This window comes from Herpailurus yagouaroundi, unplaced genomic scaffold (genome assembly GCF_014898765.1).
Source record: "Herpailurus yagouaroundi ecotype Mexico unplaced genomic scaffold, PumYag 139, whole genome shotgun sequence".
NCBI classification, from domain to species: domain Eukaryota; kingdom Metazoa; phylum Chordata; class Mammalia; order Carnivora; family Felidae; genus Herpailurus; species Herpailurus yagouaroundi.
In genome coordinates, this window is record NW_024412394.1 from 63,414,272 (window position 1) to 63,440,909 (window position 26,638).

At 34.9% G+C, this 26,638-nt stretch overlaps 1 protein-coding gene across 2 annotated transcripts in view; it reads left to right on the top strand.

Annotated features, from left to right (window-relative positions):
- Positions 1-6: 6 nt before the first annotated feature.
- Positions 7-26,638, top strand: part of LIN28B (lin-28 RNA binding posttranscriptional regulator B) — a 135,618-nt gene continuing 108,986 nt past the window's right edge. Inside the window, exons 1-3 of one of the 2 annotated variants that reach the window (XM_040474275.1) lie at positions 7-181; positions 9,391-9,439; positions 16,999-17,186. In XM_040474275.1, the coding sequence (XP_040330209.1) occupies positions 9,406-9,439; positions 16,999-17,186 (222 nt within the window). In that variant the 5' untranslated portion in view covers positions 7-181; positions 9,391-9,405. Of the gene's footprint in view, positions 182-9,390; positions 9,440-15,880; positions 16,173-16,998; positions 17,187-26,638 lie in introns of those variants that run through there. The other variant, XM_040474276.1, reaches the window with a different exon arrangement.

Sequence of the window (26,638 nt, forward strand, 5' to 3'; positions counted from 1 at the left end):
GCTGACCCCTCCCGGCCCCGCCGCGCGCGTCCCGGGTCTCCGGTCGCCGCGCTCCCTCAGGAAGTGACAGACTCCAGGCCCCTTCCTCCGCCCCGTCCCCCCGGACTGAACGCCACACACGTACTCACACCCTCTACCCCGCTCACACCCGGGCTAGCGACGCGACCATGAGGCCCCGGAGGTAAGCAGCGCGCCCCGCGGCCGGGCGAGCGCGAGTGTGGCCGGGGTTGCGCGCGGGTGCGGACGCCGCTCGCGGCCCCGGGTCTGGCACGTGAGCAACGTCGAGGGGAGCTAGGTGCCGAGGAGCAGGAAGAAAGGAGGAGGCGCGAGCGCCTGGGAGGGGAAAGGACAGGGCAAGGTGGGGAAGTGACAGGTCTCGCAGCAAGTTGTCGTGCGGGAGCAGAAGCCGCGTCCTTCCTTCGCCGGCCCTGATTTATTGCCCCAGTGTTACCACTGAGATGCGGGCGGTCGATGTACTTCCGGGTTCACACCTTTCTCTCCCCGCTCGGTGCCGCTGGGTCGGCGCTCGGTGCGGGCGCTGCGTCGCCAGCGTGGTCGCCCTGCCTCTCCGCCGCGGTCGCCGCCCGGCGGTCGGAGCCGGCTGGAAGCGGGAGGGCCAGGCGGGGAGGGGGAGCGGACGACTCGGGGTCGCAACGGTACGGCGCCGGCTGCGGTACCGGCGGTCGGTTCGCGCGGCCGGAGCTGGCGCCTCGGACACGCGGGGCCGCACCAGCAGAGGGCGTCCGCACCTGCCCTTCCCGCACTCCGCCAGCGGAGCTGCTTTGTAGCGGGCAGGCGTCGGGGATCCTTTTTGCTTCGGTATCGGTGGTGTAAATTCATGAATTAAAACTAAGAGTTTGAGGAGAACGGAGAAAAACGCACTTGGATTTAGGTTGCTTTTGAAAAGAAAAAAAGAAGCGATGCATTCGCAGGAGCATTAACCGACTGCTGACTGGAACATCGGAAGCGGGTGCATTACGAGGATTTGTACTCCAAAACTTTTTTTTTTTTTAATTGCACGTTGGTAAACATTGAATGTTTTCGAGTAACATCCTACAGTATGTATTTAGTGTCCTCATTGCGGAAATTTCTTAAATGTAAGTAATAGTCCGCCATTTTGAATTGTTTCATGTAACACAGACTGAAATCTTAGGTTCCTGTGTTTCCTTGAGTTCCTTTCTGTTCTTTCTGTGGATTTGTTTTCATCCATAGGTTTTTAAGGTTACCAGGTATTATTACAGTTCTCCAGTGAAGGTTTTTATATCTACAGTTGTTAACGCAAGGGAAAAATGAATTATATTTGTTTTATTGTTTTTTTTATTTCTTAGTCACAAACATTGTGGAAGTTAAAATTATACGTGGAAACTAATATTACAATGAATTTAAAACATTTTACAATGTTGTTGGAAAATGTGACTTTTAGGAAATTTTACTCTGATCAAAGAAAAAAAAATCCTCCTCTTTGCCTTCTTTGTCCAGATTATTACCAGAGTTTTACCTAGGTGATGACGCAAAAATGCTTTTTGAAATTCATTTGTTGTTAAAACAAATTTTTAAGTCCAACCATAAATTATGGCACATCACAATTTTATAAAAGATTTCAGGGAAACATTACAATTTAAAATTAAATTCTTGGACATGTATGCCAGTTTATGTAATTTTCAAAATATTTGTGATGAAATTTATGCCCTTTTTTTCTGCAGTGGACTTGCACGTATTTGATAGAGGAGTCATACTATAAGTTAAAAACAGAACATATAATAATGTTCCATGTAGATTAATAATTAGACCCTTGTCCATTTGGGGAGAAGTCTTGCTTCCCAAATTCTTTATCATCTCTGAAAGTATGAGATAGGACAATACAGCATGCCTAGATTTACTAAACACCTTCAGGAATTAAAATCACACAGGCCTCTTTCTAGTACTTGGGAGGGATACTACAAATGAACAAAATGCTTTGAGTTTTCTATTTTATAAATAGGATCAGCTAATCATTGCTTGATAGGAAAATGTCAAGCACTTAAGTATCTGGATCAGCTTGTAATGAATGTTGGTTATAAGAACTGTGTACAGGTGCTTCTCTATTAACAGATCTGAAACCTAATGATTCAAGGATCAGTTCTTACTAATCCTTGTCCAGTTGTTGTATCTTATTGTATGTCTGTGCCAAACATCTTTCAGAAACAGTGAAAAATTTATTGTGAAATTAATCAGGATTTAAATTAAAAAATCTGTTATGAGGGAAAATACAGTTAACTATACTTTGTAAGTGAAACAAATCGAGTGTTAATGTGGCAGTATTCAAAGTCAGTCTTCAGAATGCCTTATTTTAAAGTGTGTTGCACATGTAAATTCCAGAAAACACCAGGATTTTAGTAAACACAGTGGATTTATTTAAAGTGTTTTTTTCCCCCTATTCACTCTGAAGAAAGAGAAGATTAAACAGGTCCTACCTGTCTGATAGTCTGCTATCTGATCATGTAACTCTTTTTGGTATTTATAACACACTGCTATCGAAATTTACAAACCATGATTAAAGGGAAAAAAATTTGTTACTAAATTAAACATATAGGCATAACAGTCCTCAGGTTTAAGATTGATGTCTCTTTAAAATGATTAAAGTGCTGTTCATAACTACCAAATTTGGTGACTATATTAGAAAGCCCCAGTCAGAAAATGATCTATAAACATTTATCTTGATCCATAGTTGAGTTGATTTTTAAAAAAATGGGAAGTGAAGATTCACACATGGAACAATTTAGAAGTATTTCAAGCTATTGATTATGAAAGAGACACTGCAAAATTTGGGTCACCTAAGGAGTTTTCTTATTTGATAATTTTTAATGGAATCTTATTTCCTCTTAAAATTCTGTAAGTCCACAAATGCCCAAAGTTTTAATGTTTAAATGCTTAGAACCTGTACTTAATTTTCTTGCCTTTTAAAAAGAACTGTATTTTCTTTACAAATAAGTACTGTTGTTGATGAACCACAAGAGAAAAAATAATTTTTAGCTTGCCACTGAGAACAATGAAAATTCTTTACATTAAAAAACTTAGGATTGATTCATTTGAACATATCTAGGAATATATGAAATCTAGAATCACGTTGGTTTGAGAAACTTGCCTGCTGTGTACGTGTGTACTGTGTTGTAGTTCTTGGACACAATGACTCTCTATAAAGTCGCTGACCATAGTGCTGAACCAAGACAGCCATATTGGTCACTGCTGAATCTGCCTGAAACCTGTACACAGAAATTATGTAAAGGTTTAAGTAGCATCATCACTGTAGGAAATGTATGTATTATATTTCACATATACTTTTTTATTTATTCTCTTTACTCAGCTGCAATTGAAATGAGCCAGAAATTGTGATAGAGAAGTGTTATTTCTAAAGTGTATTAATTTACTGTATAAAATTGATTTTGAATAATGTCAGTAAAATCAATGGGATCAATGCTAGAGGTTTTCCCTTTCTTTGAAAGCTGCCACTTGCAGATGAAGACAAGATTTTAAAACCAATTTAAGCAGCCAATGATTTCTCTCTAAAACTACACTTATAGTTGATACCACTGTAACTTTGAGTAGGAACTTGATATTTACCATTTTTATTCAGGTTTATATTCTGGCACTATCAAAATCAACATCAAAACATATTATTGGAATTAATAAAGGTAGAAATCACTCATAAAATATATTCTTGGAAACAATAATAATATAAGCAATTTCTAGGTAAAGAGAAAATATAAAATTTGAAATGATAATGATCTTGATTTAGCACTTTGAAGAAATTTTCTATTGTTTGAAGCAGAATGAGCACCAGGGTGTCATTGCTTATAATATTACTATATTCTACATTATATGAAATGAACACTGCTGTGAAACCATTGTAGAAATTACCTGGAAAGGAAAATGTTGTAATACATTTAATATTTCAGTGAAAAGTACTATTTTAGGCATAGAACTTTGACATTATTTTCCTAAAAATAGAATGGGTCAATATGCAGGATCATTAAATTAAGGGTCAAAGGTGACAAACCAGGACAAAGGGCATGCAGCTCATTTTCAAGTAATCAGTTTCTAGTTTTTTCATGGCCGAACAAAAGCTTAATTATATAGAAAAAAGGACTTAGTGTTGAGTTACCAGTTCTAATGGCGGAAAAACATGTTTTAAATTTGTTACATATTTCAAATCACTATTTCTTATTTGTGAATGCAAGAGCCAAAAGGCTACTTTTATATTTTTTGAACAATTCTTTTATGTAACATTTTTTTCAAACTCTGTGTTTCAACAAAAATATTTAGTATACTGTATAGGCTGAAAACACACTTTTTTTTACAATTTTAAAATTTTGAAAAAATTATAAATTTTATCTTTTTTCATTAGTCTCTTGGTAAATCTCCTCTGCTAATTTCAATCCTATTTTATTTAGTATTACATTTATTACACTATTAGATCACTGGCAGTGATGTAAGGGTGAGCAGCCTCTAAAACATTTCTCAATCTTTATTACATTAAAATGTTTATTGAAAGTATTTCAAATGCACCAAAAGTTCTCATTAGGTTGTTAATCTCTTGTGATATAAATTTTTAACATGTTAATGTTGTTTATTAAAACTCAGAATGTATTATCAAATAAAATTGTCTTGTTAACACTGTAATTAACTAGTGGTATTCAGCTTTATTTAGAGTCATTTTTGTTTATCATATCAAGAAGCTACTCTGAAGTTTTCATCTTACAGTTTTGGTGGGCCTTCAAAGTCTATGTGATTAGCTTCAATAAGACAGGAATTTTGCCATTATTTTGACTTCTTCAAACCACTGTTGTTTTCATTTTTCTTTAATTCAGTGCAACCTCAACAGGGACTCACCTATGAGCTTTATTATGTAAAACTGTTGTTTCTTATGGTGAAAAATACAGTTTGCAATGGCAAAACCAACTGCTGTGCCTTAATTGTGTTACTACATTCATGTTCAAGTTAAAGAATTGTTTACCAAATAACATTTGTGCCTACGTCAGTGCCTTTAAACAATCTTGACAGTTTGCCAGTTGACTTAAATTATTATTCATTGAAATTTTTTAATTTTCTGGAATAGAATTTTTTACTGTATTGTATTTGAAGAGAATGCTAGAATTTCTCATATCTTATGTGAAACCAATAAAATTGTAATTTGTAAAGTGGTTGAGAAAGTTAAATTCATCTCTGTGTTTCAGCTGTATTATAAATATTAACCTCTCATGTTAAGGGTTCACATAATGTGTTATAAATAAAAAATGATGTATTTAAATTACTTCATAAATATAAAAATACAATTTAAAATGTTTTTCCTAAAGTAATATAAATTTTTTCATTCTCTCAAGATAACGTTCTAAGTATTCTAGTAAATGCAAAGTTTCCTGTATTAACATTCCAATACCTATGGTTTTTCAACTGTATAAAGTCACATGTAAATATTTGTTTTACTTTAAAGTAGATTGTTTTCTTTAACTTCTTGTCTCTACATGTAGTTAAGAATATAGCATTTTCAGTTTTATCTATAATTAGAGTAGGATTTTCAGTTAAATTACAAAATGATTTCTTCTGATTTTGCTTAGGCAGCATTTGAATTTAGTCTATTGACTTAATTTGCAAAAAATAATTATAATGAAGGGTTTTAATATATATTAATGTTCCTTTAGAGGACAGAGTAAGAAAACATTTTCATAAAGCACACACATTCACTTCAATGTTGAACTTCTACATCTAATATTTTATTTCATATATGTATATGTTGTATTTAAGTTATAGCAAATGTAATAAGTATCTTGCTTTAGGTTTTACTCTGATATTTGTGTACTGTGTTTGCTATATGATCTTAAGTAGTCACTTGAAACTTTTTCTCTCATATATTCTTTAAAAAAAAATTTTTTTTTTCAACGTTTATTTATTTTTGGGACAGAGAGAGACAGAGCATGAACAGGGAAGGGGCAGAGAGAGAGGGAGGCACAGAATCGGAAACAGGCTCCAGGCTCTGAGCCATCAGCCCAGAGCCTGACGCGGGGCTCGAACTCACGGACCGCGAGATCGTGACCTGGCTGAAGTCGGACGCTTAACCGACTGCGCCACCCAGGCGCCCCTCTCTCATATATTCTAAGAAAGAAAAGTCATATTGTTGCCTATTTTGCTTTCCAAAAGATGTATTTAGTTCAATGATAATTGAGACATATTGTAAATAGACTAATTTGTGTTGTAAACTGTAAAATGAGTAATTTAGTAAACTATAATGTACTCTACATTTACATTATCTTAGAAAATACTAATAGGAGAAACAATTTGTTATTTAAATATCTTTTTAGGGGCGCCTGGGTGGCGCAGTCGGTTAAGCGTCCGACTTCAGCCAGGTCACGATCTCGCGGTCCGTGAGTTCGAGCCCCGCGTCGGGCTCTGGGCTGATGGCTCAGAGCCTGGATCCTGGTTCCGATTATGTGTCTCCCTCTCTCTCTGCCCCTCCCCCGTTCATGCTCTGTCTCTCTCTGTCCCAAAAATAAATAAACGTTGAAAAAAAAAATAAAAAAAAAATATCTTTTTAAATGTTGAGAAATTGTAGTAATGAGAATAATGACATAATTTTCCTTTTATGATAGTGAATGTTTTTTATTGCTAAATTACTTTTTGCCACCTTAAAGTAGCTTATTTTTTAGAGGTAAAAGCTAACATGTAAATTGAATTGAAATAAAGTTCTGAGTTTCATGTAGTAGCATTTTATTTTTATTTATTACTACTCAATTCTTTGGGCTTAAGAACTTGGCAATTTTTAAAGAAATTACAGTGTATAATGCAAAATAGTAAACACTTTATTTTACATTGAATAGTTACAATAGTGGACTAACAGCAATATGGAAAGTAGTTGAGAAGAATATGGTTACATATTTTAACAGGAGGAAATATGAAATCTAAGAGTGTAGTGAATAGAGTTTATAAGTTAAGTAATTTTATAATCCTGTACATTGAAAATAAAATTATTGAAATCACTTTACATGTACATTTACATTTGCAGCAGTCAAATAATTAATTGCCTATCACATTCTCTTTTATAAAAATACGGTTTTAAGAAAATTTTGTATACAAGTCCACTTAATTCATAAAAGGCATCCTAGGAATAGTCAGCCAGCGTTCAGAAATTCATTAAGTCATTGGTTCATTAAAAACTATGTATTGAGCACTAAAGAATGCTAAGATCACAATGATGAGATAAATATATGCAATCCCCTCCACCCCCCACCACCATAGAGCATAGCATCAAGTTGGGATAGGGACCATTTTCATGGGTTATTACAGTCATAATTTTGGTATGGTATTATATGGAGAGGCATTATACTCGGTATGGAACAATAAGCAAAGGAGATCTAAGCGGAGATTTAAATGATGAATAGGGATTGTTCTAGTGAAGGGGCAGAAAACCTTACTTTACGATGTCACAGTTTTAATTAGATTTTTGTTTTCTAAAATTTACTAAAAATTATGGTATCAAATGAAAATACCCATGTATAAAATTACAAAAAGCTGTTTTTGGAGTATCCATGCATTTAAAGGCTTATTTTTTATTCTTTATCATTACTTCATGTCAAAATACAGTCACCTATAGTAATGATATGAACATATAATATTTACCTATCTCATTCCTAAAATAGTTACTCAGTAATCATTGGGTAGATAGATTTTAATAACCATATTTAAACTTAATTCTACTTTCTTTACCTAGTCTTGCTTTTGGAAAGTTTTAAACCGTTACTTAGCATCAATGAAATACATTAATGTCTATCAAACAATTCTATCTTTTTATTTGAAAGGGATGATAATATTAAAATTGTCAGTAACCGAAAAACATCATATGGTAAGTTTGGATAGTGAAAAATCTGAACATCTTTATCACTTAAATTTATAGTGTATTTAGTAGCTAGCTTTCTTACACCATTTGATTTTCACTTTTTTGAGTCTACTGCTTATAATAATTTATATGAATTATTTGAAAAAGGTTTTTGACAAATCCCTATTGACTGTTTTTATGTTGGTTTGAACTTCTCCATAACTATAAGCAGATAGAGAGGATTAAGCATAGGCTGGGGCTACTAGAATAGGAAAACATGAGCTAGGGTTTTGCTGAAGTTTATATCTAATATTTAAATGCATGTCCACATCAACCAAATGTACAAAATAAAACAATATAGACTCAATATAAAGGACAGCTCTATTTCAGTAAGTTTTAATGAATTTTATTAACTTTAGGGTCTGTCATTGTCTTCTAGTTGTAAACACAGGATAAATGAAGGATTTAATGCATAGAGGTTCACGTGCCTTTTGTTGACAATATTCCTCTATTTTCAAATCGTACTCAGTGGGATTGTCATCCTTTGTAGGAAGAATCTTGGGTCACCATTCAGTAGAACTTTACACTTGGAAAAGTCTCCGTTTCATTTTGAGAAGACAATTAGATTGCACCTCAAAGAATTTACACATTATGTTTTATTTTTCGTGAGTTGATACAGTAGATTGAGCGTGTAAAACTTAGTTAAGGGAAGAAAGACAACCCTGGGTGGTAGCAGGTGAGTGGATGCATGTTCAAACTAATCTATTTTTCCAAACCTCAATAATTCTTTACCCAGGATAAAAATAATTCAGTTGCCAGCAGGAGTTTCTCTTCTAATTGCTATACTTCATTACTGGACAACCTCTTTATTGCAAGTTTTATTGTGTCATGACATCTGCCCATGGATATATTAGAAACATCAGTACTTCTTCATAGTTTTGAAACAAGAACTGTTTTTGCTTTTTAAAATGTAGGTTCATACATGTTAGATACTGTTAATTAAATATACTTAATAATTAAGTGTACTACTATTAATTTTTTTCTCACAAAGCATTTGAATGTAATGGACCCAATATGAGTGATATAGAACCACAATTAGAATCACACAATTTATCTTCTAAAATCTATCTGAAGAGAATTGTCAGTTAAGTTCATCAATAAAATATTGTGTGTTAGGTTGATTTTTAACTGTGGTTTTAAAAAATGGGATTTTGGAATTACAGTGTAAAATTAAGCTTTAAAAATTTTTTAAATTGTATTGTTCATGAAATTGGCTCATGAACAATTAAGAGTAATCTTAATGGTCTTGTGTAAAATGTTTTCTTAAACAAATGTCCTTTAATAGGAATGAAAGTCGAGTTTATGCCAATTGGTTATATGATTTTGCTAGGTGAGTCTTAAGTTGTTAAAAAAAAAAGTTTACAGGTCACTTCACAGAGCCAAACACCTAGGCATTTTATTGCTTTCTAATAAGCCGTTAAACTGAAGAAGAGGCAATTAAATAGGCAATTAATATAGTACTTACTTGAGCTCTCTGATTTTAGGTTCTTCAGAAGACGATGAGGTCATTCAACCAGGTTTCATCAGCCCCAGGTTAGTCTGTACTTCCCCCCCCCCCCCATTAAATATTTAACTTGACTAATGTTTTAAAAAGATTACTGGAGACATATAAGAAAACTTGACAGCCCGCATCAATTCTCCACTTTGGCAAGATGGGTACCATATCCTACTGTACTCCAGATGATTTCATCTATAAACTGATATTCCCATCAGAATGGCATGGATGAAGTAGTCTAACTCCTTTTCCTTCTGATTGTTAAACATTTTTCAGGGAATTTTCTTAATTTAGGAAGCTCCATTTATTTTGTTTCTCATGAACATGTACCAAATTTGTTCCTCATTATACTGCAAAAATAAATCACTTGAACTTTCAATAGTTTAAACCTACACTGTAAAAAACATATCCTTTTGTTTACTTAGGTGTACTGTAAAACCTATACTTTTGGTATATATTTTCTTGTATTACTGAAATTAACTGAAAATTTACAATACTTTTCAGTAACAATTCTATTTGAATATCTAGTATTTTAGCTTCTGCTCTGATGAATTTAGTGTCTTGGATCTACTCTTGATTAATACTGTTTTGAAAACACATTTAAGAGCTATAATATGACAAAGTTTGTGAGCATTAATAAGAACAAATGAAAAGATGTTATTCTGTTATTAAGCTTATTAAATATAGGACTGTAGGTAGCAAGAGGAATTAGTAGGGATCAAATTTTTAATGAGGAAGCCACTGAGAGGCTTTGCCATTTGACAAACACTTTGCTTTTTTCTAGAGTGAATCCTTTGACATGGAGATGATGCTCTTAATGAGTATCATGAAAAAGAAGATTCTGGAAAGTTACTACAATACTTTCTTTTACCACCCAGTTGCCCCTTACTATTGATTATGTTTTTTTCTCCAGGGGCAGATGGGAGGCAGTCCAGAGATCTTTTTCTTTTCTGTTGGGAAATAATGTTAACACCAATGTGTTAAGTGACTGCAGTAAAGTTTCATGTCTGTGTTTCCTTGTGATTAAAAAAGGGCTGGCCAGGGAGAGATTCCACTTTGACCAAAAGAAAGGTTATTTCTAGATATTACATGGAAACTGAAAGACTTAAACATTGACTGGTTGGTCTCACTTTGCAGATGAGAAGCTGAGACTCAGAGAAGCTCAATGACTGGCCTAAGGTCATAAAGTCATTAATATGGGACCAGAACTCTGGCCTCAGTTTTCTTTTTTTCCCTCCTCTTTTTTTTTTTTTTAATTGTATTTATTTCAAGTATTCTCTCTACACCCAATGTGGGGCTCAAACTCACAACCTTAAGATCAAGAGTTACATGCTGTAACTGTTCTAACCGACCTAGCCAGCCAGGTGCCTGTGGCCTCCAGTTAGATGTTTTCTTCTCCACAGATTTGCTTCCCACACAGGCATCTTTAAAACCTGAAGATGTCTTCTCACTTGCCTAATCTTTTACTCCTGGTCTTCTTTTCCTTCTCATTTTCCATCTCCCTGTCCTCTTCTCTCAGATAAGCCCAAAGTGATGATATTAAGAGAAATAACTTGGAAACAGTCCACACTCTTATTTCAGCTGATTATTTGCTTTAATGAGATTAAGATTTAAAGAATAAACTTTGATTCATTGCTTTGGGAGACAGGGAAGGAATTGTATGTTTATGTTATTTAGTGTCATTTCTACAGACAGAATATTCACTGCAAAAGTATCTTTACATTATGGAGACTACATGTTTAAGTTGTACAGGTGAAAAATATGAACTTATTTTTAAAATAAAACATGAAACTTCTTTTTGTGCTGTTTTGGGCAAAATAATGTAATGCTTATTACTGAATGATTTTTCTAACCCAATTGCTGTTCCATTTGAAATCATATAAGGAAATATTGAGCATGTTTCAGAAAATATTTGTTAGGAGTAACAAAAAAAATTATATTTCTCCTTTTCGTTGGGAGAGAAGTATGTTAACAGAGTAGGGCTTTTTTTTTTCTATTCTTTTTTTTTTTTTAACGAAACTTTCTACAAAATGGTGGTCTTAAAATAATGCCCCTTTCTGAATTTAATTGTATTGCTTTGAATACTTTGCTGAAACATAACTGACCAAAAAGAAAGAAAGTTGCTTGTTTTTGAAACATGAAGGTAATTTGTCTGGAAAACTTAAAATTTATGCTAATCGGTTCCTGTTTTTCCATAATTTAATTATACCTGGGGAAATGTGTTAAGATATTTAAGGCAAAAGTTTAAGAGAGTTTTACAGCTGTGTAAAAGTTCTCAAATTGGAACAATTGTGTTTAAGCCAGAGCATTTTGCTTCCAGATAAGGAAATTAAATGAGAACGGAATTTTGCTTTTTGGAAACAAAAACAAAATACCCCCCCAATTCTGAAGTGCCTCTACTATAAGACCAGCGCACCCAGGCGAGTACTCTTTCATTTGACTCCGTATTATAAGAATTTGAGGAAAAGTTATTTGCCAGCAATGCCAGTGGTTTGCTGAAACGCAGCGGGTGGGAGGGATGGGGAACACTTTGCCCGACGTGTGGGTCCGCAGTTTTTGAGCAGGAAACCTCGCCCCGGGGCCAGAGAGCCGCTTCCCTAAAATCCTCCGCGGTCGCCGCTCCACCTCCTTCCCCGCGGAATTCTTTTCCCGATCCTCTAAAGGCGCATTGCCACGTTTTCCTGGCTTCCCGAAAGGACGGCGCCAGGGGTCTGTCTGAAGACAGCTCCATTTTAGGTTTGGCCTGTTGGGGGAGTGAGGGTGGCGGTGGTGGTCAGTCCCTGGGGGCCTGGTTCCCTCTCCCCCTTGACCTCACTTCTCTTAGGGGAGACTCTGACCTGTCACAGATAAGGGACCAAGTTATAAATTTTATACATCTGGAAATGCAGTAAAAGTAGTGGATTGTGCCAGGTGTTGCCTTCAAAATAGTGAAGGCAAGGGCTTCTTTTGTTTGGTGTTCTTGGGGCGAAAGGACAAACCTAAACGCCCCTCACTAATGAGAAATCACCAGCTTTCTTTGGAAGGTTTGACTTCTAGAGAGGGGGTGGTGATGTGATGAATAAGGAAAAGGTGACCGGGGAGGGAGGGTAAGGGGAGAGGAAGTTGCTGGGGCGGGAGGTGGAGGGAAAGGGCGGATCCGCTGGCCTGGGGGTCTTGGCGACCCTGGGAGGCTAGCTGGGCGGGAAGGCGCTCGGCTGCGAAGGCGAAGGCGGCGCAGAGGCTGCAGACCCCAGCCCCATTTGCCTGGAGGAGAGCGCGGGTGGAGTAGCTCACCGCAGTGCCACTGCCCCTCCTCCTAGTTTTAAGAAGAACCAAACAAAGCATTGTTTCTGCTGTAATAGAAGTCACTGAAGTCACTCATTGCTTATAGTTGACAGGGACGTTGGCTCAGGCACCTCTTTGGGCTCCTTGCATTGTGCTCTTAGAGGTAAAAGAAAAAAGAAAAGAAAGGAAAAGAAAACGGTGGATGAAATGTGTACTTCGTTTTTTAAACGAAGAAACCTTAGATTGTCATGACCAACGGGCATGTGATAGGTTAATTCCTTAATTTTTCTCCCCAGTGCGTTGATGATTCTTTGTAGGTACCTGAACTCATTCTTAAAACATTTTGAAAGAACTATGGTAAATCAAACTACTAAACATTTGGCTTTCACAAATATAAAACATGCGTTTTGAGTCAAGCACAGGTCTTTCTGGCACTAAAAACAAGTAGGAAATGAGAAAAAAATTAAAACCAGAAGACTTCAGGAAGGTGACAAATTGGAAAGCATTCTAGGAGATTCATAGGACTATTTTATGTGAAAGAAGCACTCTAAGAGCTTAAAGAGATTATGGTCAGTTTTATAAAAAGGATCTTAGGCTCAAAAGATTGGGGGGGTGGGCAGAAAAGACGAATCTATTGAAATGACAGTGCCATATCCCCAAAATAGTAGTATTTTTCTGTGTGTGACTGTGTCTCCCTTGTCAATTTCCTCCCCTCCTCTCCCTTCTCTTCCTCTTGTCTTTTCTACCCACCTCCCTCCCCCAGGTATGTAAATGTATTTGACTTAAATTCCTTGTGAATGAATGTTAGAGGATTTCTCTGAGTTCCCAGTTGGAAAAAGCCTTCTACACAACTTGAAAGGCTGATGTCCCTCTCAGGAAATGAATGAGTCGATAACCTCTGACACCAGTGACCAGTCCAGTGAACCCTACCTTAATTCCACTAATACTGGAGGCCGCCAATCAGGCAAGACTGTGAATCTCATAACCATACCATTCAGTGTAGTTCAGTTATGGTATTTCACACTTTTAGTATATATTTATATATTGATAGTTTTGAGTTACATCAAATTTAAGCATAAACAACAACTCAGAATCCACCTATATGTTGTTTCTGATTTTCTAATTAAACTATTTTCTAATTAAAAATAAACAACAGATAAAATATTGTTTACCATAAATGTGTGTTGGTGACAAAACCAAACTATACTGCTCTGTGAATTTTACAATTACTTTCATATAAATAATAGCACCTCCCTTCAATTTACATGAGTACTTTTTTAGATTATTTTTCTGTTACCAGATGTTGATTTTTAAAAGTAATTCTTTTGTTCAGAATATAACAAAACTTATTTTGTTCAAAATATATAAAACTTATTTTAAATTTTTTCTATTTCCTATTATGTGAAATGTTTCCCCTGAAATGCCATCATTAAAGTTACTTCATTCTAGGTCAGTGTAATCAGTTGATTTCTACTATTAAAATAGTGCCTAAAAATGTTTTGTTAGCAAATAATTTTTTTTGAGAGCTTGGAGCTTTTGTTACTCTTGCAAAATCATTTGGATTTTTACACTTTTGCTTTCTTCCCCAACCAACTGGAAGGTGGTTATTCTCCCCAAAGTAAATAAAATGAGAAAGCTTTGCCTCCTTTCCTGAGAAACAACAAAAGAAATAAACACGAAAAATCTTTCCAAGTTGATCAATCTTGATTGATGCCTTTTACCACAAACAGCTGAAAAGAACATATTTACACACACCCGTTTATTTGTTCTGCAGTAATTAGAATTTATATTTAGTTGTTTACTATGGGGAGGAGGTGTAAAAATAGGTGCATTCTGTGGATTTTCAAAGCTTTTAGATTCAGAATCCCTACATTTTAGTTTGTGTGAAACAGTATTAGAGTTAGAGGAGTGAGGGCATGTTCGGAGATCGGGGAGGGGGATTGCGGGTAAGGTGGGGGAGGGTCAACCCGGTAGCTTTGCGGAAGGGAAGTGGTATCTGTACAGTTTCTCCGTAAACTGCTTGTTTAAGAAAATGGGGGGTGGGGTGGGGGAAAGAGTGGTGGTGCATTTTAATGTTTCAGAGACGGGGTATGTTTTGTATTTTAAAGGAAGTAAGGCATTTCTAGTGGATCTATAATATTTACTGTAGTATTCGATGAGGGCGGTGATATTGGCGTCAGCGTCCAGTCATCAACAATCGTTTGAATCAATTTGAAAGGTAAAGGGTAAGCGTTTTGAAACTGGGGCCAGCCAGAGAAGGGATGGAAGGAGCCTAATCCGTTATTAAATTTTCGCTTCTTCGACTCTTCTGTCCATTGGCGGTGGACTTTTTAAATGTCAGGGTCCAATCAGTATGATACGAATTTACCTTTTCTACTCCACTTGTCCCCTTTCTTCTCCCCTCCCCCCGCCCGCGCCCGCATTTTTTCTTTCCCCCCCCCCCCCCCTTCTCTGGCTCTGCTGCAGCCTGTGCTGGCGCTCCCCTCCCCCTCCCTGCCCTACGTCGTCTTGCTCTTGGGGAACAATCGCCACTGATTGAGGTTCACTCTATGTTAGGCTGGAAAACTGGGCTGTTATTTAGGAAGTCATTAATCACATCTCCTCCCCCGGAAAGAGATGGCGGAGAAACCTGTGAAGTACAATTCCCCGTTCAAAATGTTCCGAAATGATGAACCAAAACATAAATTGAGTACATGAAAGTGCTAGCGATTTTTCCAGTAAGATCTAATTTTAAATCTAAAAAAATTTCGGGGCACGATCAGGGAAATGTGTGCTTTGGTCCTATTGTAGGTGTATGTTACTATTATCTCAAGTTTCATGGAGATGTAATTAGGTTTAATTAGGTCCTTTGTAAATTACACATTTTCCTCTCAGAATTGAGTTAAATATGAATTTCTTTGCCCCAAGCAGGTTGACTGTTACGGAGCAGCTGACTTCTTAGGGGAGAAAAAGCGTAACATTGGTTGCTTTATTTAGAGGGATTTTTCCCCCTAAATGAGATTATTTAGACAGGCTTGTGTGTAAGGCACGCGTGTGCACATATATGACCGTGCCGTTTTTTCTAAATCGACGATTCACAAGGACCCTCCATTGTGTCTAAGTAAAAGCACGAAATCAGCATTCTGATTTATCGCAAAGAAGCGTCCCAAATTGTCTTTAAGATAACATGTTTGAGTTTTTCATGTTCATTCATAAATTATTTTGATGTCAGCATAGATGAAATGGCGATTGGTTATCTCTTCCTCTTGCCAGCCCCTTAAGGATCCGAGGTGAAATTAGTAGCAAGAAAGCATGTAATTGACAAAGTCACGTGGCTCAGGGGGCCAGAAACTGGAGAGAGAAGAGAAAAAAATCAAAAGAGGGAAAGCACATTAGACCATGCGAGCTAAATTTGTGATCGCACAAAATCAAGATGTTAGATTGATTCAGAAGACCACTCCGTTCCAAAGGGAAAGTTTTCATCTCACGAGTTTGGAGCAGAGGGCCCGTGGGGCAACATGGCCGAAGGTTAATTTTCTTTTCTATTGTTTTACTGTGATTTTCTCTCTTCCTTTCTCTCCCCCCCTCCCCCTTTCCCACCCTTCTTTGCCCGTCCTCCCTTCCCCTTTTACCCCAATACTGGGCATTACCCCCACTCCCCATCGCGCAATGGGGCTTTCTGCAACCTATTGTTATAGATCTCCAAAAATGTTTTGTACCGCCCACACTGATTCACAACTTGAAAAGCTTTCAGGGGGCTATTGTTTGAATTGTTTGAGTGTGATTAAGCGCAGTTTCAGTTAGTGAGCCCGAGAAAACTTTTATACACCTGCCCCCTCCCCCATTCCACCCCAACTTTAATTGAAAGTTATTGGGGGGAGGGGAATGCACATTGCAAATAACCCTGGATTCACTGCCGCTGCATGTGTATTAACTAGCTCTAACCATCTTCACGATTTCTCTTTTCTCCTCGTGCCCGCCGGAGAGAATAGTTACGCCGAAATTTTCTTTTTGTAAATGGGACGAGTGTTAAATCAGCAATATGCAAGTAAAGTATCGCATGCTGTAATCGTAATATGTGGCCGAAAAAAATGGAGTTAAATGAAAAAGTACACGTATGTACAGAAAAGTGGAAGTTGATGTGATCGATAGAGCAGTGTGGCTCCCTCCTCCCCCGCTTCCCCTTTTAACCCTTTCATTTTAAATATTTTCTGTAGAAGAAAAGAATCAACCTTTATTGGAGTTTCTTTCTGTTTCCTTCCCCCACCCCCCACCCCCAAGCAGTTTTTTTCTCTTTCAGCGAACAGTTTGGGAATACAGACTAACTGACTTTTTTTTGTCCTGTTCTACTCAGGCGGGGCAGGCAAAGGTGGTGGTGAAGGGCCCGGGAAGCTGCCGGAGCAGGCAGAGGAGGAATCCCAGGTTTTGCACGGAACTGGCCACTGTAAGTGGTTCAATGTGCGAATGGGATTTGGATTCATCTCCATGATAAACCGAGAGGGAAGCCCCTTGGATATTCCAGTCGATGTGTTTGTGCACCAAGTAAGCCAAACTTTTTCCCCCTCTTCTCCTTTTACCATGTGCAGGATTTGGTCAGTAGTTTTGTCAGTGGTCATACGCTGAAAGACAAAATCTTCCTTGCAGTCAGGAGTTAATCCGGTATGTGTATGGTCCCCTTACTGGGTATCTTTTCCTAAACAGAAAATGAAATCTTTGAAATTTCACCGCTTGGCTGCTGGTTGACTTTATTAGCAAGTTCTCCTCTTCATTCGACAGCGAAATTGCTGTAGTGTAGCTTCCGGTGTTATCGGTTACAATATACTTCGTCGTCTGTGCCTAGTGAATGAATGGGGAAATGAATGAAGAAACAGGGATCACTTAAGTTTAAAAAAGCAAACAAACAAACTTTTGCTATTGTAGGACACCTTTTAGACACCTTTAGTCACACCAGCTTCCCCTATTATATTTCTGCCTCCCTGGTAGTCATTTGTAGGTTTAAATAAAAATAATTTGATTTCACAGTAAAATAAGATAGAACACTATTGGTCTACCATGGATTTGATGAAATGCCCAAGGATAGGTTGGTTGGTAGTCAGACATTTAGAAATGCGCTCCCTTTTAGGGCATAGGTCCAAGGAGACTGTCTCTTTAAGAAACTGAACTCAAAAAAGCATGTGGCCAGCTGTGGCTCTAGCTTGTGTGTCTAAAATGTGCTAGTCTGCCACTTTGGGTAAATTTCCACCATTGCTTATATTGTGTTGTAATTTTTTTAAGATGCTTAAATACCAAACAGAATGTCATTGCTTATCATTTTCAGAAATTTACCCAGAAACAAGTAAATTAATACCTCTTCCATTTTTACTCCTCTCTATTGCTTAATCTCATCATAGTAAAAAAAATATATTTAGAATTTGCAGGTTTGATTATTGCATTGAAAGAAGTTAATTCTCTGTAATGAATCCTTAGGAGTAAAGGGATTTAAGACCAAAGAGGTTTGTTTTGGCTTGACATTTAAGTATTAAAAATTGAATGAATGGCATTCAGTACCACAGGTTGCCTGACAGATACATGGAGAAAATAGTATACTTGCATGAAAATTATATATTTTATTTGATACTGTATTGCCCCTTCCTGGTCATGTTTACAACCTCCTTTATCCCCAAGGAATATCATCTTAAAATTAAGTATATAAACAATAGAAACATATGAAACCATTCTGTTTTGATCTGTTGTCCTGTGGTGGTTGGTAGCTTCCTGACCTTGCTGTGTGGTGTATGTTTTCCTTTCCTAAAGGCCTGGCCATCATTATTGGCTGTTTACATGTGGAAGGATCAGCATAATCTGTGAATTGAAACAGGGTTTAAATATGTAAATAGTAGTCCATAGACAGGCTACTGGATTTTATGCCTCCTACTTTATATTGTAAAATGAACCTACATTTTCAGCTTTTTCCCTCCCTAGACTGAATGACTTGAAATCATTGACAAATTCATTTTCTCTCAGGCTCTGGCTTTCCCCACTTTGAACCTTCTTTAGGTTGTTAAATTGTTCTTTACGATCTCATAAATTTGTTTTATAGATGAATGAAAAAAAATAGCCCTTTTCTTCTTTGATCACACCTTGTTATAATTTGGTTTTCTATGTTTTCCTTTTAATACTTTCAAATGCTAGACATTTTATTAACCAATATTAATGTTGAGAAGAACCACAAGACACCCAAATTTAAGGTATTTAATGATTATATGTTGGTAAACATATGTATGTCCACTGAATTATGAAATACCCTATTGCGGGAAAAGTTTTATTTATAGATTGTAAACAGTTTCTAGAGTACAACTATAGATTATTAACATTCAATTGCTTTAATCCTCTGTTCCAAGTCATGTATTTACTCAAAAACGTATTAAAATGGGGAGATAAAATGTATTTTTCAGAAGGATATATCTAGATACATTCTTGGGAAGAAGTATGTAAAAAAGTTGATAAAACTTAAGTATTAGCATTTTTGTGATGTAAAAAAAGAGCAGTGATATTCTTTAAATTTGAAATTAGAAAGTGATACTTTAGGGAGTTTTTTTGATGGCTACAGTATTCATTTTTTGAAATATGTTTCACTTTTTTACTAGGGAAAATTATTGCTTTATTTTTTTCTTCTTGATTTTAGGCTTTGGGAGGAATTTCTGTCTTCTATTGGGACTTACACAAATTGCATATAAATCATATGAATAATTGTTCTGAAAAAGGCAGAATCCTACAGATTGTAGCCAGGCAATTTCAAGTAACAATTAGATGGTCATAAATGATCTGTGCAGGTATATTGTCAACATCACTTACACAATCAGGTTGCAATTCAGGACCATTTTACAACAGTTTTTAAAATACTTTTAAAATCATTCTTTTATTGCCATTTTTACTGTACGAGAATTTTTGAAAGCATACCACATTAATGTATCATTCAAATTAATTTTTTCCCTGTAATGTCTATGTGCTATTTTGTTATGAAAGAATAAGCATTGTAGATAATTAGGAATTTTAAATGTTTAACTGTACAATATCATTATTTTAAATACATGCAATTTCTTTTTGAGTATTCAGAAGTACACGTGTCATTGGATTTTTTTAAGTATTATGAAACATTTTTAATAGTATATATTTGGGGAAATAAAAAAATAATTTTAGTTTAATATAATATTTAAAAATTTATGCCAAGGCTCCCAGGATTTTTTTCTCTTGAAAAGATACTAACTACAGATACTTCAATAATAAATAAATGTATAAAAAACATACAATTAAATAGGACTAGCAAAAAAATCCTGACTGCAAAGAACTGCACATCAAAAACAATTTAGTTGCTATGAAATGAAGAGAAGATATGCATATATATTGTTCATTTGCTCTGAAATGAAGATATGCATGTGTACTTTTAAAATAGAGCTGTACATTTTTAGTTACATAATTCTTCTTAAAGTATGTTTGCAAGAATACAGTCAAACTTCTAGTCTCTGTAATGTCACCAACTTCTCAAAAATAAACATATGACTTAGCTAATGTACCTTCCCTGTCCTTAATTGTTGATAAATGCAGTGAGGACTCTGCTGTTTGAGGATGGTGTGTGACCATTGGTGGTTTAAAATGTCAGTCTTATTTGACTTCCTAATATTGTGATTTAAATGGTCATATGATTATGGATTGGTAATAATTATATGTATTCTGACACATTAATATAGAAACCTGATAGTGTTTAATAATATTTGTAAAAACTTACAAGAATGTGTAAATATTTTGTGAATTTCCTTAAGCTTATTGCTTTCGAGTTGTTCCTTAAAATATTTAATATTTAAAATTTGACAGTTTTCACGATGACTTATTTGTAACTAGGGTATATTTGTAGGAATTTCTTACTTTAGAATCCAGTGCAAAACACAGAGATTAGTCTTTCAATTGAAGTAAGAATATGCATACATGGTTAATACAGATTTGTAAGTCTAGGTTACTAGTAAGGTGATGTCATCAATGTACAGTTAGTGTGTAAGTGTTAATAATTAATAACTTCTATTAGTTTATTATTAACAGTTAAAAAAATTGCATCCACAGTTAGATTGTGGGATAACATGTTTAAATTACTTGGAAAGTTCTCTTGTAACTTTTTGAAATGTTATAAACTTTGATAGGACTTAAATATTTGATAATATTTTAGATAAGTCACGTGGTAATTAAAATGAGATCCTTTTGGAGAGGGGCAGTGTTACCCAGTAACTACCTGTTGATGTTTATTATAATTTACGTTTCCTTTACATAAATTTTGATGCTTATTTCCAAATAAATATTCTCTCTCTCAGTGAGATAAACTTTATTTTGTTCAGGGGAGGGATAGAATCCGTTCTCCTTACTGCCCTCTCTTCAGCTCACTTGCATAATATTTTCTTTGTTTGTTAGTTATATATTTGGAATTCTTTGCCATCAATTATGGTATACAGAATTTTTAACATAAATGTATTTCATCTATTTCACTACTTATGTAAGAATTTCTTCTCAAAGGGAGTAATTTCAAAATGACTAATTCACCTACCATTACTTGATAGGCTTAAGTACTTATTAATAATTTGGTTGGAATTCTTAATTTACCTTTCAAATATGTTGGTATTTTCATCTTATGCTCTTTATTTCTGGTTTGTAGTTTGATCTTAATGGAAAACACAATTGTCCATATTACGGCGATTTTATATATTTTATGTTCCTTTTATTACTTTGTTCAGAAAACATCTCAAAGTAATGGAAACAGAAGAAATAAGAATAATTACTGTAACAGATAAATTTAAAGCATTTTTATTAATAGTATAGGGTATAAAAACATTTGGAGGTTAACAGTTTTTAAATATATGAACATTTGAATCATATGCAGTTCAGTTGATGTAGAATAGAGTTCATGTCTCAGTGATTAATTAATTATACAATTTATGAAAACATTTACTCCAGTGTGTTCATGTTTAAGGATTTTTCGTAGTATTTCATCACCAACTTATTAGTCATCTTTGTTTTTATCGTAGTTTGGCATGAAAACATTTTTCACATGTAGAATAGATGTGACTATTATTATTCTTGGGACTCTTGAAAATGTCAGTTTCAAAAATTATTTAGACAAAGTAAAATCTTGGAAATTAAAAAAATATCATATAACAGAGCTCATTTGTTAGCGAGTTATGTATAATTTCATATTTGAAAATGGTTCCTAATGCTACCAGGTTTTCAAGATGATTTGCCCAGTTGACCAGTTTGGAAGAATCCCAAATGAAATAAAGCTATTTAATCATAAAATCATATTTGAAATCATTTAAATCCAAATTTTATGCCTTTTATTGTCTTTACAGATATTGGATACTTCTGATTTTCAAATGCTGGTCCATTTTCAAGACCCTTTTTTGTTTACTTCTAAAAAGATACTTTTATTCTAATTCATTTTAAACATGAAGTATGAATTGGGCACATTTAAGACAGTCTTCATGTTAAATAGTATTGATGAATATCAACTATACTTCAATAAAAATGAATAAAGATCATTGTTGTAAGTCTTAGATATTTTCCTCATTTTTGATTCTTCTTTTTTAAAAGACTTCACAAAAAATGAAGGCAATAAATCAAAAGATTGTTTTTTAAACAAATATGTAAGAGAGAAACAACTTACAAGTATGTGGCACGATAACTTTAACCTACCTTTAACTGATCTTAGAATGCTTGGTTTTCATAAAAAGTTAACAACTTCTTTTTTGCCTGCATTCAACATGGTAGATAAAAAGTGAGTTTATTGTTGTAAATTTTGTTGTTTTGGGGCAACAAGGAACCCTTATTATTTAAATTTGCCAGAATTCTTTCTGTTCAGAAGTTACATAGATACTGCAGATGGTTTTTTTTGTTTATCTTAACTGAGTAGTTCTTTTGGTATTGTGATTAACCTAAAAGTTTGGAGTTAAAAATATGGTGTGCTGTGTTTTTATTTCTAATCCAAGTATAACCTAAGCAAATAAAGTGAGGATACTTCTGATTAATTAAACTGGAAATGTATTACTTTAAGGTATGATATTCTTTGGACTTGATTTGGAACTACATGTGAAATAAAATACTTTCTTATTATCAGTTCTTTATATCTTGAGATATTTCTCACTGAATTTTAAGTAACAAGAAATTCAGTACATAGTTCAGTATATAGTTATTATAGGTTATGGCATTGTAACATAAACAGTCCATAGAAACATAAATGGTTTACATTTTTCTCTAAAATAATTTGATTATAACATCTTCTGATACTGAAAAGTACACAGTAATATATTTAAGAAAATACATTGCGGATCAGTAAGATACATTTAAAAATTGTCTTTTAATGAGTACTTCTATTAAAAGAGTAACAAAAATATTTGTTATATTGCATTTTGATACATCAAGATTAATCTTACTTTCCATCTAGCAACAAATTGGAAAATTATCTGAAGATTACAGCCTCCTGCCCAGTATCTAAATATTTGACTGTTTGGAGATGCTGTCTAACATAAGACTCATAGATTTAGTCTTATCTTTCTTTCCACAATCAGTGGCAAATTGGAGTAATTAATACCTGACTTTTCAGGATGTTGTGAAGCATAGAGATACTGTCATATAATTTGCCTGGCAAGTGTGTTTAACAAACTAAAATGTAAACAAGTCCTTGTCACAATAAAATCACAGATAGGTTATTTTCAGTGGCATATATTCATAGTAGAAAATTAAATTGGTACCTTCTTTTATGTGCTCTCTTTAAAATTGGGCAAAATGTGTTGTATAATGTTAATAGCTTAATCTCCGTTGCAGTGAACTACAAAGCATTTTATTATAATTTTATGGTGTAAAATATTGTGTAATATTGTTGAAAATACCAGGATATAAATTGAGATGTGGGAATGACTTGGTTACATAGATTGTTTTAATAGTTTTATCATGAGATTTTACCTGAGTATTTAGTTGTATATATCCAGTTGTGTATTCTTCAGTGTAAGTTGAGGGAAAAAATACTGTTTTAAGTAGACCTGCTGCAATAATTTAATACTTTTTGCTCTAATACTAATTATTTAGTCCTTGTGAGGTACTATACAGTGGCAGAGCTTCTAGTCAAAAAGATCACTGTTGAAATCCCAGTTTATTGTTTGTAGGGAAAGTGAGTAACCTTGTCAGTGTCTCAGGGTCCTGTAAAGGGAGGGGACAAAACGGTGACCACTTTAGTATAGGGTTATTATGAGGATTAAATGTTATTACACATGTAGAGCATTTAACACTGAGCCTGGCAGAGAGTAAAGGCTCAGTGATGTTTGTTGTACATAGTTAGCATTACTAAGAAGAGGTAGTGTGGTAGAGTAAGGGATAAAGCATCAGAAACGAAGGTTTAGATCTGGCTCTGCCACTTGGTGGTTTTCTTACTTCTGACTAGTCACTTCCTCTGAGCTTCAGTGTTCCCATGGGTGAAATGTGTTCAATAATATTTTTTCTCCCTATTTTTGTGGGTTAGGGTAAGGGTTCATTGAGGTGTAGTACACATGAAAATAATTTAAGAATTGTAACAATACCGGGTTTTCGTTTTAATCTTTATTTTGAGCACTGCATTTTTATTTATACCCTCATCATAAAAATTATCAGAATTTTTGAAAGATAATAAGCTCATGTCATTTATTTTATTTTTGTGCCTTGTCTGCTTACTGAAGTATAATATATAGAATAAAATTCACCAAATTTAAGTATACAGTTAGATGAGTTTTGACAAATTATGTAACCACCACCACAGTCATTTCATCACCCCAAAAAGTTCCCTTGTGTCCATTTGTAGTCACCCTGGAAGACAAGAGGTTCAGTTATTCTATATGATTATTGATAGGTCATAGTAACTGGTTAACTCACCTGGCTCTTTTTGTTACTTAGACCTAAGCTACAATTCAGTTATCAAATACAGTCTGAACTTATCTTAATTATGCAAATTACCTTTTTACTAGTAGTTTCTGTGATTTTGAAACTGAGATTAATTAGTATGCATTTCACTGATCTTCAGTCTTAATTTCATTTATCCTTATGGTACTTTTTTATGCAGCATAAACTCATTGTTTACCTAAAGAGCATAATTAGGTTTATTGATACTCATATTTCTTTTCAGAAATTTAATGAATTTATATCTCAACTGAGTAAACATTCTTAGAGGCGTAAATTGACAAGATGGTTTATTGTATAAAAGTACGGACTTGTTAAGAAAATGGTTACTCTAGAAAGTTCCTGGCTCGATATCTATATTCAACTATTTTGTTATTGATCACATAGTAGGTGTAAAGCACTTTTGGATGATAGATTTGAGAGTTCTGCTCTCCAGGGGCACCTGGGTGGCTCCGTCAGTTAAGCTTCCAACTCTTGATTTTGGTTCAGGTCATGGCCTCACAGTTTCTAGAGTTGGAGCCCCACGCTGGGGCTCTGCACTGACAGTGTGGATCTTCCTTGGGACTCTGACTCTCCCTCTCTCTCTGCCCTTCCCATGCTCACACTGTCTCTGTCTCTCAAAATAAATAAATAAACTTAAAAAAAAAAAGAGTTCTGCTCTCCAGTTTGCTATATATTCTTTTTATTTTCTTCTCCGCAGAATCTTTAATATGATCTTTCCAATTCTAATTCTTTTTATATGAGGTACAAAAGCAGTGGATCATTTTTTTCCATGGACTATTCACTTTCTTTTTATAAATCTAGTTACACAATGTCTGTCCATTTAATTTGGGGGAAAACTCTGATAAAACAATAAATGTTACTTTTCAGATTTTGAGCTAAATACAGCGATTTTCATCAGTCTTAAAATACATAGTTTTCAGATTTCATATGTAAAAACTATCTTTACCAATGCTTAGAATCATTTTATTGTGCTTTTAATAATACACTTAACTTTTACCAGCTGCTTTACCCTTTTGTTAGAACAGTCTACTTTTTTTTTAAAAAAGCCCACTTTCATTTATTACTTTGTTAATCTCAAAGTTGTCATTTATTTTAAAGTCTTTTAAGTGTAATTTGCTAATAACCTTAAGATTTTTGTTAAGTTTTATTGTGCTATGTATGTAAAATTCAAATTAATTTTATTCTGGCCACGATTTCTTCATGACTGTTTATTTCCTTAAGCTTTGTAAACAGTTGCGTAGGCCATTAATGATAGTAGCTAGAATGTTCCCAGATACTATATGCTTAAATTCTGTTATCCTAACATTTTCTTCATTCAGTTGAATTCTTTATCCTTAGTTCAGTCTGTAACAGAAGTCTGACAACACAGGTTGTATCTATTGCTTTAAATACTTATCAGTGATATATTGTGGAGCTTGGAATGAATTCTATCAACTGTTTTTCCAAAGTAGGATTTTAATAATACATCGATTAGCTTATAGTATGGAAACGCTTATACTTGGAGACTAATTCCACCTTCAACAACGTCCTTAAATAGATTAAATGATATTAGAAACACATACCTAACACAGTTCTATGTAGGCCATACATTTACAAAGATAAATGAATAAATTTTTTTCAACTTTAACAAGTGAAAAAAAAATCTTCTCTTTTTAGGACTGGTTGAACTATGAGTCAGAAATTTAATCAGAGTATTGAGTTCATTTATTTAACTCTCTAATTAAAATTTTTAGTTGAATACTAAATCTAAGGACAGTTGGACTTGCACGTTTGTCCCTTTCACTGTTTCCTCCCCCATGCCATTGAAGGATTTTGAATGGTGAGGAATTTGCGCCCTTTGGCTCAGGTTGCAGACCCACTTGATCAAGCCAGAGAAGCTGGGGTCAGAACTATTCATTGCTTATCTTTTCCTTGGGCCACTTGTAAATCCTGCCTTTCTGCTCTGTAAAAAATCTCTTTCTATCAGACTTATAATAAAGCCTGGAGTATAAAAATGGGCATAATAGTTGATGCTTGATTGTGACTCTACGTGGGTTGATTTCACTAATTTA